Source organism: Colias croceus, chromosome 8 (assembly GCF_905220415.1).
Source record: "Colias croceus chromosome 8, ilColCroc2.1".
Classification (NCBI taxonomy): Eukaryota; Metazoa; Arthropoda; class Insecta; order Lepidoptera; family Pieridae; genus Colias; species Colias croceus.
In genome coordinates this window covers 4,890,302-4,906,395 of record NC_059544.1, presented here as the reverse complement: position 1 = coordinate 4,906,395, position 16,094 = coordinate 4,890,302, and the positions used below count along the sequence as shown (strand labels likewise).

At 35.7% G+C, this 16,094-nt stretch overlaps 1 protein-coding gene across 1 annotated transcript in view; it reads left to right on the top strand.

Moving 5' to 3' along the window:
- The window catches only part of LOC123693835 (dachshund homolog 2), a 119,365-nt gene extending 104,211 nt beyond the window's left edge, over positions 1–15,154 (top strand). Inside the window, exons 10-12 of the mRNA XM_045639073.1 lie at positions 7,941–8,087; positions 8,916–9,137; positions 13,662–15,154. Coding sequence (XP_045495029.1) covers positions 7,941–8,087; positions 8,916–9,137; positions 13,662–13,792 — 500 coding nt within the window. The 3' untranslated portion in view covers positions 13,793–15,154. The remainder of the gene's footprint in view (positions 1–7,940; positions 8,088–8,915; positions 9,138–13,661) is intronic.
- Positions 15,155–16,094: the final 940 nt, after the last annotated feature.

Genomic DNA, 16,094 nt, shown 5'->3' with positions numbered 1-16,094 from the left:
GACAAACTTTACATCAGCAATATACCGCAACACAACTTAGCAGAATCTTAGTGGAACATTTAAACTGCGCCCCTCTCGAATAGTTGTTAGACAATAAATTATTTAATAACCCTTCGGTCGTGGACCCAACCTGTACACTTAATCAAGGAATATATTCGACAGAATCACCTCTTTAGAAACAATTAATTCCGTCTTGATTAGGACCCTTGCACTTAGATGTCTTTGAGCCGCCCGTTATGGACGTAGCCTCGTTGCAAACGACTCTGAACTAATTGTATAATTTGTAGCTTTGTCACAGAATAATAACTAGTAGCTAGCTAGCTTTGTATCAAGATTAGTTTGCATTATAATATACAAATCTTTTTATTTTTTTATATTTAACATACTTGGTCTAAATCAAGTCCAAGTCAATATGTTTTATATTTATTTCTAATTAACTTGCAGTCCAAATAAACGCTTGATTGAGAATCCTTGAAAGTTTCTCTAATTCGTCCGCTTCGTATTACAAAGCAGCGCAGAACTCATCTGTAATTATTCATCCCGAGTGACCGACGTCGACCGGTATCGTGTTATTGCTGAGCACTTCGCTAACTCATGAGCAAAGCGTGTCCCGTTACACACTTATTGAACCTGAGCATTGGACTATCTAAGAACATATTATAACACTCGTGGTCTTAATGACGACATATATGTTCAGCGATTGTTTATAAATCTACCGAAACCTTAGAATATAGCTAAAGAAAGTTTAATGCAATAAAAATAAAATATTGTGTATGTTTATACATTAACTAAGCTCCAATACAGTAGCGTTCAATATCTGTGCATAGATGAGACATATAAGGAATTAAAGTATCTTGTTCACGTGCGAAGAACATTGATGAACTTTTAATTTTCTGAACAAAACGTGAGAAGGGGTCGCCCATTTGATGTCCAGGGTTGGCAAAGTTCGAACGCTTTATTACTGTGTCCGGCTTTAAGTGGGTGTAAAGTTTCAACACCCTTTGATTTACTTGCAAAGCGGGGAATAGGTATGCGACGAATTGAACGATTTATTTGCACCTTGTTTGTTTTTCTTTGACCCAGCTTTTGTTCGATTCATTACGAAACAGTAGATGTATCTATGATGCAAATTGCAAATTGAACTCAGTTGTTAAAGTGTATTCTAAGTGACATTTAATTGTCTCCAAGGGAATAATAGTAACCGTATATTGGAACCCGCAATTATTTCACTAATAACCTAAAAGGACTTACCTTAATCCCCTAATCGGAAGCCAAACTAACGCGGTGCCGTCCCGCATAGAAATATCTTAAATTGGCAACACGGTCCGATGGGCCGACCATAAAACATCTTAATGAGCACAGCAGCAGCTGTGGAGCTCCATATTGCCTCTCTCATATCCATGCAAACTACCCACCGACGATGTCTTAGCGGCCTTACTTTCCTCCATGTTTACAAGTAGGCAACTAATTTGTTGCAATATGTGCATAGGACGACATTATGAGCGCTATCTGCTCAGTGCGTGTCTTGCATATATTAATTCCTTCCTAACCACGAAACGTCTCAACACGACCTTTACACACCCTTCTGTATTCAAATTCACCCCGGACCGGCCATTTGGACACGGATTTGTTATAAGATTAAAGGAAGATTTCACTTGTAAAACAATATGGTAGACGATTTACATATTTCTATTCCTTATTAGTTTCGGGATATTTGTTTTGGGGCCTACGAATTTACATCCACTGACCGATTAAATGGCCCTTAGGCATCTTTAATGGGGGTGCCGCGTGGTCGTTGTTGTTGGCCTTAGCAAATGTGTGCTTATGCGTAATTGAATATTTTATGAGCTGAACCAAATTTGTATATAAAGTGCGAAACATTTTATTTATTATTGCTGTTAAGTTTTTACCTTCTTTTGACTGAGCAAACTAAAGAAATAGTCGAGAGAGATGCATTCATGTCCCATGTGTTTATCGTTTGCATTTATCTGTTGACTATTTTTATTCCGCAGTTGACATTTACCCTCTGTTTCAACAAACTCATCGCGTTTTCACGACGAGTTTCTTTCATTCGCTGTATAAGTGCTCGCGTGGCATTACCTCTATTCAACTCGAGATAGCTTCACTTAGTTTCCTCTTTTTCAGTACGGTCGGGTTAATTTCTGCATCTTTATTATTCGAGTGGCCGCTGTATGGGTGTAGTGTAGTCAGTCTGGTAAGGTAGATTGTGTGGCGGAAAGCAAACTTGAATTGTTGGGTCGCGTGGAGGTAATGAACACACGGGTGGGACATGGTTTGCTGCTGGAGGCGCCTAGTACGAGCGAGAGGTGCCCTCTCGTCGTGGGAGGCGTAGGGTTCGGGGGGAACACCTAGGAAAGGGAGGATGCAGCGCGTCCTGTATGCACAGTGCCGCTTCCGCATTCGTTAATGCAAAAGCGAGCATAGACTTCAGGTGTACATTTTCAGCGCTTGTATGCTTTATACTCGATGTTAAGGCATACGACTTTGTGCAATGTTAAGCCTTAATTATTATTACATTTTGTCTTAGACTCGTATTATACGCGTCTTGGTAATATGCCTTTAAGAAAAGCAATTTTGTGAAAGCCTTCACGTATTCAACATATTTCAGGGAATAAAGAATTTTAATAAAATTGTTAAGATGGTGTAACTTGTGAGAATTATTATTTATTATGATAAATATTACTAAGCTTTTATCTGCATTATAAAATGAATACAGCATAAGAATGAAAATAAAAAGCTATAAGTCGTCGTTTGGTCTTATTTTCATTCCATTATTATACCTTAACACAAAAGAAATATGCAGATTTAACAATTCATTATTACATTCGTTCATTTCGGGTTCATTAAAATCGCATTAGGATTAATTTTTCTCGTCCCCATTTTAACTCTCAGTTTGCCAAGGGGATTTCTCGCTGGACGGCTGCAATCATCCATTGTAAATATTTGTAGAATTTATACCTGCGCCCGTATTTTATAATTTTGCTCAGGAGCTAAAATTCTTACTTAATCAAACTTTCTTTTTATTTTGAATAGTTTTGTCATTGGTATTAATTTCATACAATAAATTAAGGTTACCTACCTATTTTCAATATAGACCCTCATAAACAACTTCGATATTTGTAATGTGAATGACATGTATCGTTAATTTAATTCTATTTCGGTTTAATGTCGTCGGTAAAGTGTCATCATTAAATGCAATTATCTTGAGATACTCATTATTAGCTCTCTGATGGATACTATTACAGTCTTCATATAAATTGATTTCAACACTAATACGTGATCGAATATATAGAACAAATTTATACCAATTAGGTACGTCCGTCATACTTGTGGTCATACTTATGCCATAACTTAGTATCATCCGTAAATTAAATGTCTGATAAGTCATAAATAATGATTAAATATTTTTTGTGTCTAGCATAACGACGACGCCGTCCAATTTCAGTTATATCACATCGTTACAATAATAAAAGCGTGACATAAATATTCCGTAATAACTGGACATGGATGATAGCTTGTTTGTAAATAATTAACAACTGTAGTACTATGGTATTTGTAATTTAACGCTCACTTCGTGTTTTTCATGGGTGGAATGTGCTTAATAAAGTTCGTTATATTTAATTACCTATATTCTTTTACTTTTGACTTACTGAACAAAATTAAATATGACTCAAAACAATTTTCTTTATACGCGAAGTACTTTAGTAGTGAAGAAAGTTCAACAACACACAACAACAAACCACTAGGTACCTATAATAATGTATTAAAAGGGATGAAAGTGACATTATTTTAGAAAAAACTAGCTTTCCGCCTGCGGCTTCGCCCACGTTTTCAAAGAAAAACCCGCATAGTTCCCGTTCCCGTGGGATTTCCTGGATAAAACCTAGCCTATGTTGCTTAGTGCTGATGCAGCTTTTTAATGGTGAAAGAATTTTTTAAATCGCTTCAGTAGTTTATGCGTGAAAACCATACATACATACATACATAATTGCAAACCTTTCCTCTTTATAATATTACTTATTAGTATAGATATGTAATAAAATGTCGATAAATTGTAGTCAATGTAAATCGATATTTTGAATGGATGCAGTGAAGCCTCACGATTTCATCATTCGCACGCGATACTTAGGTCCCGCCGTCGAATATCTACAATATTATTAATTCAAGCATATTAATAAAGGTGTCATGTTACGACCACACTGATGTCGCAGGAAGCATGGCCCGATGAGCCATTCCGACGAAATAATACATTCGAGCTCGAGCCGAATTTATTATTTTACTAAGAATCGATTAGTTTTATCCATGTTTATTTTGTTTTATTCATTACTAGTAGATGTGTAAATTGCATTTTTATCATTCCTTCATTCATTCATTCATTTTCTTCAGCATTATAATCAATTTATTGTCATTTTTGAAATAAAACGATCTATAAATCCAGTATTTTCCCCAGCGCACATAAAATTTTGATTGATTTTTCAATGGCAACACCTTACGTCGTTTCGTGCGACAATTCCGAAAGACAATCATCGTTAATCGCATATATCTGCTACGTTTTCATATTTCCTATCACCAAATTTATGTTTCCTATAAACTGTTGATTAGAGCGAATACACATTATAAGTATAGAAGATTTAGGGGATTTATTTATTAAAGAAGATAATTTTATCACACTTGAAAAATGGAGTTCATCTCCTTGGTACATTGGTTAACGGTTAACGTCAAACCGAGGGGTTCTGAATAGGAGAGTTCTGATACCCGGAGCAGGCTAGCAAAATAAGAATGTCTCCGTTCTTATATGTTTTTATTAAAAATAGCTCTGCTCTTAGTTTTAATTACGTTATATACTGTAAGTAGGTATACCACATCAGAGAAATGATTTTAATAGCGGCGCTTTGCAATAAAATAAAGATGTTTTAATCTCTAGCGAACTAACTTTAGAGCTTAAAATGTTTGAAATGACGTTGTGCCGGGGGCTGCAATATCGAGTTCGGACATTTCACGGTCCGTAAGTCGGACCGTATCGACACGGATATAATAACCAGTGGAATGGTAACTATAAAGAGAGATTGTATTTTTTACTAACGTCGTAAGAAGTCGGAATGTTCGACCGGCCCTTTGATCGGTTTGATAAAAGTGCCTGCAATTTTGTTTCCTTTTTCATAACAAATTTCCCTTACCTTTATTGTAAGTATGGAAGCTTGGAATGTACCTTTATGATTTAATATCTATCGAAAACATTTTATTGTCAGTCACACAAAGATATATACTTATTACATAATATTGTGAACTTATTACGGGCTATTTCAAATTGTGTCAAACACATCCGGGAATTCAGCGAAAAATATGTAAGTGAATATATCTCTTGTTGTGGCAAAGGTCATTCGTAGCTCATAACTTAAGAGTCCCCACTCGTCCGACAAGAACAATAATCCGTGCAATTTTGAGGAAAATGTTTATCGCGAGAGCCACTCGCCTCATAAATTTTGTCCAAATAAAACAGAGGAAACAGATAAAAAGCTAAACTCCTGTCAGCGTATAGTTTACGGGTGTGGGTGTGGACGTTTTTAGGACAGTTCTTTTGATAGACGGGTCACTAGTCATTTTAAAGAAACCTTAAAAATGTAATGTATCAAATGACGTTATCTATTTATTTATTTCTTATTAATTTTATGATTTATCATTTCTTGTTAATATCGGTATTCATTGTTTGTATTTTGTAAGTACATAATATATACATTTTTTTATTACTATGAACTATGTCGCTAGCTCAGAAAGTAGACATAATATAAAGTATTTCAATACAAGTTGACTTGAATCGATCAAAAATATATTGTTCAAACGAACATACGCTATCGATAAGTGACTCATCTTATCTAACAAACATTATTTCATACACATCTATCGGAAAGCCATTCCAACTGTGTCTGATTTTATTCTAGGCAATTTATTTTCAATAAAGAACTATAAAAAAGACTTATCTAAATGGCTTCGGTGTTACTGAGAGGGGAGTCTGTCATAAAAATAGATTCATATTTACGTTTCGCCATAAGGAATGAGTGGGAACTTTAGTTAGAACACTATTATGGCAAAAGTTATAATTAAAAATACAGTTTGTTCAAATTTATTAACCTATTAGTGGTATTTAACTATTCAAAAATTTTTATGATAAAATATATAATTTAAAGAAATTTTATTTCTGAACGCATCCTTTATCATTAAAATATTATGTATCATGGAGGCAAATTATATTTGTAATTTTGTTTTGTGAATCTGACTCATTTACATGTTATTTGAACAACGCACCCAAGGGGACCGTTTCCATCATTTATGAGTCGAAAGTATTAAAGAAAAACGGATATGAATAAAGAGATAGATATAAAAATAAGTAAGGAAAGCGACGTGCAAGAAAAGCGCTCGCGGCGAATGAGCCCCGCGGAAGGCAGCATTGTTCCGCGACTTTTAAAAACGAAACAAAATGAACGAGGGGAAAAGGAAATCGGATGAAAATATGAAAAGAGTACACGTTTATACATAGAATGAAACCGTCGGAGATCGAGTCTCAACCGCGGCGGTCCGCAAATATAATTTGCATAGTCAAGTAGCCAAACTTTTGTCTGCAGCGGATGTTCACAACCATATTCGTTCGTTGCTTTTTAACCACACTCCCATTCTGTATCGGGCCGGACTTTTTATTGCATTTTTTCCCCTTTGAACGGATTCCTTCAATATTTTGGCGGTTTGTTTTTTTTATTCATACACTGGATCATGAAATTGTTTCGTTCCGTAATTTACGTTATTCCTTGTATTGCAGTAGCATTCGCTTTAATTGATTTAATCCTAAAAATAATATGATTTTCGTTGCGTTTACATTAAAAAAACAATTAAAACATAATTTACATCAATAGCTTTGATCCTAAATCTATTGTGAACAACAAAGGAATCCAACTTTTTTATGAAATAGATCTCAAGCCGAAAGAAATAATCCATTGTCGAATTATTACGATTCATCTTTGCTCATGAACTTATGGGTGTAGGAGCAAATGCTGCATCACAAAGAGATGCCGACAATCCGTAATCAAATATTGACTTACAAAAACAATAGGCCGATATCGATCCTCTTTCTTTAATTACTTCTCTGTCCGTTTAAACTTTATAATCTTACTAAATAGAGTAGTGAGTGTTAAATTTTAAAACAGCTCTAGGAAATTGAAAAAATGATTTTAGCGACATAAGTACATAGTAACCGCTTATGCGTTAATAAATAAATGAGGTGAGATAAAAAGGCCCTAAAATAAACGTCATCGAAGTGAGAAAATGTTTTTCAGAGGTGTTAGACTGTGTCGATGTTCAGAGTCGACGGCCCGTTGAATTTTCCACTGACTGGACGTTTCGATGAACACATTCGAATTGACCGAACCTTTCCATAAATATGTGAACCTCAACATATGTGGAAATTCCACACGGAAATTCTAAATATCTTTTAAATAAGTTACATTTAAAGTTCTAAGTGAAACTGACGAGACGATATATCAAACTTGCGCAAAATAACTTAATTATGTACCTAATAAGTGAAACAAGTCCTAAGACAGACGTAAAATAGGGTATGAGAATAAAAACCCTATGTGATGGGTACATTATTATGTGCCGTGTCAGAGGTCGTGAGATGACAAATGATGCGTAGGAGTCGATCACTAGTGAACCCGACCGATTCATTAGTAACAACATTAATTACTAGTGAATATTTAATGAGAAAATCTACTTTCATTCTAGTTTTAGCATACGAGAATATTAAGGTTCTGCGTAAATCGATGTTATTGTGAACAAGTTTATTTATACATCTTAATGAAGGCATTTTTTAAAGCATAGTATGTTTATTATATCTTAACAATAATGCTCAAATTATGTTTCTTTATTTTTAGTTATGTACCAAAAACGGCTGAAAAAAGAAAGAAAACAACGGCAGCAAATTCAAGAGCAATTGGAACTGGAATTGAAAAGACGGCAAAAGATTGAAGAAGCGCTAAAACAGTCGGGGGCTCCCAGTGAAATCCTTAGAATAGTAACTGGTAAGTACAATTTAAAGTTCATGTATTTAATCGATTACAATTAGAAATTGGAAAGGTTATGTATATTCCTGTCAACTAGAATTGAACGGCAGGCTGATCGCACTAAATTTACTCGTATTAACGATATTTAGCCGTCAAATTGTCAATTCAATAGCTATTCAACAAGTAAGTAACTTGGAGTGCTACTGACATGTTAACTTCTGTCTGTCAAACTATCTGCATATCAGCCGAGTCTTCCTTAACTCCTTGTGATAGGTGAACAAACATGAGGAAATTCAACTATATATCTTATACGATTAAGACTATTTCTGCATATTTGATAGCACTTGTAACATTCCCATTTGATGTGGAGTGCGTGACGTAAGAAGGGTTGTAAACGCTAGTGATGGTGTGTACTAATCTCCGTGTCAGGAAATCGTTTCGCAGGCCATTTGAAACGAGGGTTCGGGTGCTGAACTAACATGCATTCGAGTTCAATTTCTTGTATAATAATTCGTTACTTAGGCTTATCATGCGAATCCGATAACTCTTTTTTTGAGTTATATACATATTATGTGCATACAATAATAATATATATTTATAACAAATGAAACAGCATTAAAATGATATACTTGCCTCCAAGCTCCGTAACAGATCTCCTTAATAATTCATTCGATTTATCTATTTTCTGGTGAAATAAATCAATTAAAATGCACAATATTACCCTGTACCATGCATCTGTGTTTATTTATACATTTACGAAAATGTAATAACTTTGCGTGACGCTCATCATGCCACTGGCAAAGTCAGCATCAGCAAGCAATGAGTAAGACGCGGCGCTCTTTGCAGAGAACCTAACAGCGCCGCAAGAGAGCCGGGAGAACGGTTCGGAGTGCAAAGCGTCGAGCGGCGCGGAGACGAACGCGGGAGCGGGAGCGGGCGCGGGAGCGGGCGCGGGCGCGAACGCGTCGCCGCCCGCGCGCCGCTCGCCCGACAAGCCCGCCTGGGCCTACCCGCCGCCGCCCGTCGACATCATGCCCGCCGGTGCCGCCTTCTGGCAGAACTACTCCGGTGAGTACGACGCACCATCCACCTTCTACTTTGCAGCTTACAAATTGTGGATGAACTTCTCTCTACCTTACATTCATAGCTTGCTTCTTGTCTGTTTGTCATCACGTAGGCGGTGGGGGTACAAGGCCTGACTGTTAACCCCTGCCGCCGAAGGTGATCGGTAGCCACCGTTAGGTTTTAGTGGGTATGGCCTTTCGCGAGTCCCACATACCCCCTCACGCAGGAAAACTGCAGAGGGGGATGCGTAAATGCATTTCCCAACGTTAAAAAAAATTTGCTTCTTGTGGCTGTGTACTCCAGTATACCAGTATGCAGTTTCTGGGAATCCCAGAAACATAAATCTTCCTTATCCTATTTTATAGGATGGACGTTCGACGACGTGCAAATTTTAGCTTAACTACTCCTCCGAGCTAGAAGCGTGCTTCTACTTTCATAGTTTTTCTGGTTAGCTGCTTGTTGCTGAACTATTATCGTCAACTTCCATACGTATAGGTATATTGTTTAGTTTTAATGACTCTCCAAAACCTAAAGACCTAAATCTTCTACTTTCATTGTTTTCAACAAGTTGTAGATGACCTGCTCTCGTGAATACGAACCCCATTTCAACCTATTTTAATAGTTTGTAAGTAACCGCAGGATTATCCGTCTCAGGCTCAACATCATCATCATAAATAAATAAATCATCATCATGATGATGAACGACGATACCGAAAACGTTTACCGTTACGATAATAGATTTCGTCAAATTTCTAAAACTGGTCTAAAATTCATTACAAAAATTGAGGGCATGTTACCTATAAAATATTAAAAAACCCACATAGAAAATAGTAGTGCCCTAAAATATAGATTTTAATAAACGAAAAGGGTCCTACTGAAAGGAAAATCGAGATCAGAAATGCGTACTCATCATAAAACATACCATTGCGAATTGAGAATGTCAAGCATTTTAAAAGCACAAAATGAACGGTAGTCATACACAATTTTTGTAATTTTATTGGGGCCTTTTTGATTCAAATCGTTTATTGAAAAATACTTGGAATGCTGTTATTGGTTTTTGAATGGGTTTTATACAGTAGAAAAACTCATTTCATTGGGCTTGTATCTTTTTTGGCATTAGTTACGTTGAAATACATATTATAATATTGGATTACATTTTTAAATATCTATACAAACTTTTTAACAAATTCGTGTACCACACTTATTAGACAAACTAATTGCTCTTTTTGACTGCAACTTTCCTTTCTACCTCCAAACCGCTAATAATGTCATCATCCTCCGCCTAAACGCAACAAAGCTATTTGCATACATATAGAGTCTTCGTAACAACTCTACAAACGGTTTCCCCACACAGAATTACAGACGAGTGCTTTTCGACTTGAAATTGCAACTAATTTAAGTGTTATGCTGCCCCAGTGTCTGACGCACGCGAACACGCGAATGTCGATTGTACACTCGTATCGCGAGCGTGTCGCAAATCACGCCGTGTGCTAAATATTTTAATTTCACTAAAACTACAAATAATAAGAACGTTATTTTTACACGGTTTTGATAATTCATTTGTTAAGAAATAAACTTTCGCGTAGATACTATTTTTCGTGTACTTTGTAATTGGAAGATAAAAAAAAAATGGAAGTATTAAAACTTCTACAATCTAACTTCACTTTCCCTAAGGCAATAAGATTAATAACATCATAAGTTTTTCTGAATTTCTGTCTTGAAAATGGAAAATAAAATACTAATTTTTCATTAATAAAGATATAAGAAGAGAATTTTGAATTTTATTGCATTCTGGCAGACAACATTTACTCGAATAAAGCAACTGATGTTAAGTAATACAAAGTTGAAAAATTAATAAAGAGGAAACTTCCCCGGCCACTTTTTAGGTGCGCTTGTAAAATGAATGGAAATAAAATTGTACCGCACAGGTGCGCCCGAAACCTTTGACGATATTAACTTTTTGTTCATAATGGAACATATTAATATTATTATATATGCGTACGTAGCGTATTCGCCATCAGTACTGAATTAACTTAAATAACACAATTATTTGATATCTATACAAAATACGGATACTATTTGAATATAAACATGACGCGGTCCTTTTTCAGATTCGAAGAAATCGTTTACTTTATCTATCTTTATTTTTATTCTTTCTATCAAATCTAAACGTATTTTAATTATGTCACGAGGAAATTGATTCTTTAGAAAAAATTAAGAGACGATCAATTCAATCAGTACAATTTGATACGCTTCAATACACGAACTTAGGGACGGCCAATCCCTATCGATGACCACATTATTCCTATTGTGTGCCAACGTCATACCTATTTTAAATTATTTATTCTCTGGTTACAAGAGTTTCATAAATATTATCCTTTATGTAAAGTTCAGGCCTCTCAAGTTGTTCAAAGTATTTTTTTTAAACAAAAATAATTATCTTTTAACAATAATTAATACACCCGTGTCGAATACCAACTCTTTTCAACAAAGATATTGAATTTCAAAAAACTCGCCTTTCATAAAAAGTTTAGATCAATGACATTTATACTATTAAAATCAAACGAACCTTTTGTCTGTAAAATATATTTTTTGTGACAACAAAGCGAGAAAAATTATTTTGTCTTTTAGTAGAGAAAACGATTGGACGCAATTTCTTGCTCGGTCTTCTATTTAATTACTAAATCGATTCGTTTCCCCTTAAATTACACTGCGATCAATAGATCCATTGAATTTTTTCAGATTTGTTTAAAACGGTTATTGGCACTATTGAAATGAATGAAAGTAATCCTTGATTATAATATTATATATTTTATAAATTTATCACAAGCACCCTAGTCCAAAAAGACGCAACAACAAAACAAAGTTTTTCGTAAGTCATTCACTCAACCATAACAGTTATTTCAAAGAACAAATAGATTATAGCTCTCAAAGGAACCGGCAATTTTGTTTAGAAGCGGCAAATGCAAAAATATTACGTATTCAAACAGACCTAATGGGACATTTAGGGGTGGCAGCGAAGTGAAACGGCAAAGGCCGAAGCTTTTAAGTGTATAATATTTAATTGTGACGCCCTAGGCGAATAATCTCACCCGGGATAATAGGTTTCTGTTTCGGGACAACCCTCGATGAGCGACACTTGCGAGTGTGACGCCCTGAAGCCAGTCTCCACAGAACAAATCGGATTATAATTGAGTTTTTTCAACTGTCGAATGAATCTGTCACACAGAATGAAATTGCCTTCTTAATATTTATCTAATGACTGATAAGCAGAAGATCTGTAAAAATAGAATTTGAATAAATTTTTTATTTCTTGCAAAACATTCATGGAAATAGGCTTGCTACCAATACAATTTATAAAGGAATATTCAGAACATAAATTGAATATTGTGTTAAAAAAATGTTCCATGAGAGTAAGCAAAAAACGTGATTCCGTTTATATCTTTTATATCTCGTAAATTGCAGGAGGCGGCAAGCGTTGCATGAAATTGAATAAGCATATTTCGTAAAACGTAGACGTTTTCGGAGACAATTGCCTTACCTCACCTACTCGTGCCTCTTTACGAACTTTGTCAATTTTCTTAAAATCTTATTACAAATCTTCTGTACTTCAGACAAATTATTTTTGTTCTTTCACATTATTTTCTTTTTTATTTCGTTTTGATCCATGATCTGATCATTTCCTTTTTACTTTTTCACTTTCAATTGTTTAGATATTTACTGTATTAAAATTTTGGGAAAAGACTAAAATTTATGAAAGTATCGTAGAATGTATAATTATCACTACTCATAAACCTCTTGCCGCCCGCTGAACAAACAACCCTTCATGTCGCAATTTAATAAACGCTTCTAATATAGCAAGTGTACGTTTTTACTGAAGGGAATGTTGAATATTAAATTAGAAAGTGCCATACAGAGTTGCAGTCCGTTTGATGTCTCTCAGCTTTTACCAAAACGCTAATTACATTTTCCGGGGTTCCACATATGTATTTAATACAATGTCTGTATGATGTATTTTGCTTTCAAGAACGGTATAAAATAAAATTCAATATTTTTATCGTCGAATCTCATATTATTATCTGCAACTTTTTCATATCAGATATTCATCATTTTAGAGAACTATGACACTAGTTGCTTAATAAATTGCACGTAAAACGTTTTTATACACGGTAGAGTAAACTCGTAATGTAACAAAAAATACAGCGAGTTTAGCATAATTAATTGATTGCTTTTTTGTAGCTTCTATTGACTTTAATGAGCCATTCATCTTAAATTTTAAGTAATTCCACTAAAGCACAAAAAGGTGGGAAAACATTTTTTCAATATCTCAACAAAAAACGTGTATTCATTTTTTTTATTTTTTTTTTATTTACAACATAATTACTTTTTCCTTATCCAATCCATTGAATTTTGCATAATACAAAACTGTGTGGAATGGTTTACGCATCCTCAGTGAATTTTTTCGTACTCTCACTCGCTTAGCAATTGAGACATGTCGATCAATAACAAAGTGTTATTCTTTCACAGAGTCGCTCGCGCAGGAGCTGGAGATGGAGCGCAAGTCGCGGCAGGCGGCGATGGAGCGCGACGTGAAGAGCCCGCTGTCGGAGCGCGCCGCGTACTACAAGAACTCCGTGCTGTTCAGCTCCGCCACCTAGCCGGCCGGCGAGCCCGCGCCGCACGTGCGCCCCGACCCGCCCGCGCCCTACGAGCCGCACCCGCCGCACGTGCCGCACGAGCCGCACGTGCAGCACCCGCCGCACGAGCCGCACCAGCAGCACGCGCCGCACGTGCCGCCCGAGGAGCGCAAGCCGGTCATCAGCGTGAAGGCCGAGTTCCGTGAGAAGTGACGCCGGCGCGAGCCCCCTTGTATATAAACGTTGAAGTAGGTGTTCCGTAACACGAACGCGCGATAACTTTTCTTCCATAGTGAAATTTGTAAATATCTCTTTATATCGTAGGCGTAAGGTTTTATCGCGTTCACGTAATTTATTCATGGACATTTAATCTTTTTAAAATGTACCTAAATCCTATCGTTAAATGCCATATTTACGTAATAAGCGTTATTTACTTTATCGAAACGGCGCCCGGAAGACCGTGGTCGAGTGGACGGCGGTCTCCGGGACCGTAGAGCGACGCTTGGAATTGATGGAAGACTGCTATATAAAATCTTTTCCACGCCCCGCGACCGTTCGCCCTGGACGTTGCTGTCGAACGACCGACCCTTCGGTCTCTGCCTGTATAAAATTAATATAAATTCAATGAGAACATGTGATCTTCAATGTGTAATTTATTCAAATTTAGTGCAATGATTAGATGTAACTGACCCTAGGATACGTTAAAGCATAGAGATGTACGATAGTTACGTTAAGTTAGCGACACGGCGCCCGTCAGCTTGTGCGCGACATCCATATCTGCAGTACATTACGTGGATAGCTATTTAAGTATTGTAGGTTATAGATAAAATAAACAATAGTGTTATTTATATCGACATAGATTACGAGACGATTTAAAATGTTAAAATGAATGCAAATAGACGGTCTCGAGCGTATCGGCGCTCGGCTATCGCGGACGTTCTGTATAAATATATGAACGTTCGCAAACAGAGGTCTATATGGAATAGTCGAGCGTCGACGGCGAGAGCTTCGACTTTCATACATTTATCTGTAATGGGTAACGAGAAGTAATGGATAAACTAGTTGTTATAATAAATGTTTAGCGAACGAGTGTGCTTGTGTACAGCGGGTGAATGTGGTTCCAGTATGGTTACTTTCGTTTTACGATAGATACTTAATATTCAGTAATTAAACATTGTTTTGGCAGACACAACTCGCGGTTAGCGAAGCGTTTTCTTTGTCAATTAGACGTGGAGGCTTGAATGTAAACCCTTGGTTGTCATGTATGTTAAATCAAGCATTATTATTTATTATTTCTATTATAATTATTCATAATTTACTTAAAATTGTGTGTGTGCCTTGTATCGTAGAGGAAAATATCAAGATTAAAAGGGAAAACTATCACATTGTGTTTTGATTTATCCTGAACCTAAACCTTACCTTATGCTTATTATTTATACACAGTATGCAGATAATAAATATCAAATTGTGCGATGAAATCTAAATGGACTGATTTACAACTACCACCACGTGGGTTCGAATCCTACGTTTGCATTTAAGCTCTATACACAAAGCAGTATTCATAATAGTTTTCTCCCATTTGCCCCTCAAAAAGGCAAACTTAGGATACATTAAGATGGATACTTCAATTGGTAAATTTGGACTTTGGCTCTTAATTCATGGTTTTTTGCTGAAACCAAAAAATACAATTTACAGACTCATGCTTGGATTGAATACGTTTAGAAACTTAATTAAATCTAATTCAATTATGAAAAGCCAATGTTACACTGAAAGACAAAGTTACCCAGTGTATATGTACTTGTGGCAATAATCTAAGGACATCGCCAATTTATAGAAATAACTTATCAAACAATTTACTGCTAGCGTAGCGTAAATTTAAATCGCTTCAGAGCGTTTCATTGCCTTCAGTAATTCTACAATACTTTCTAAGTTGGAATATTAATTTAAACTGTCAAGTTGTAATCAAAATTATGTTTTATATCGATAAGTTTACAATTTGATGCAATAAATATTTATATACATCAGTATTTTTAATTTTATTTTAATTGCTAAACGATCACACCAGTCTGTCTCTTCTTCACGACTAAAGCACTGCTCCGATTTGAATGAAATTTTGTACAAAGATAATGTGAGACCAGAGAATGCAAAAGGAAAAATATATTTATGCGTATTGGTTTATTCATCATAAAATAAAATCGTAACTTATATCTCTGTATAATAAGTAAGTCCCTTGACCACGCCTTGAAACAATGGTAAGGTTACACTCGCGTTTAAACTAGGTTTATATTGTAATTCTACTTCTACTGTAACAGTTTTACATAAA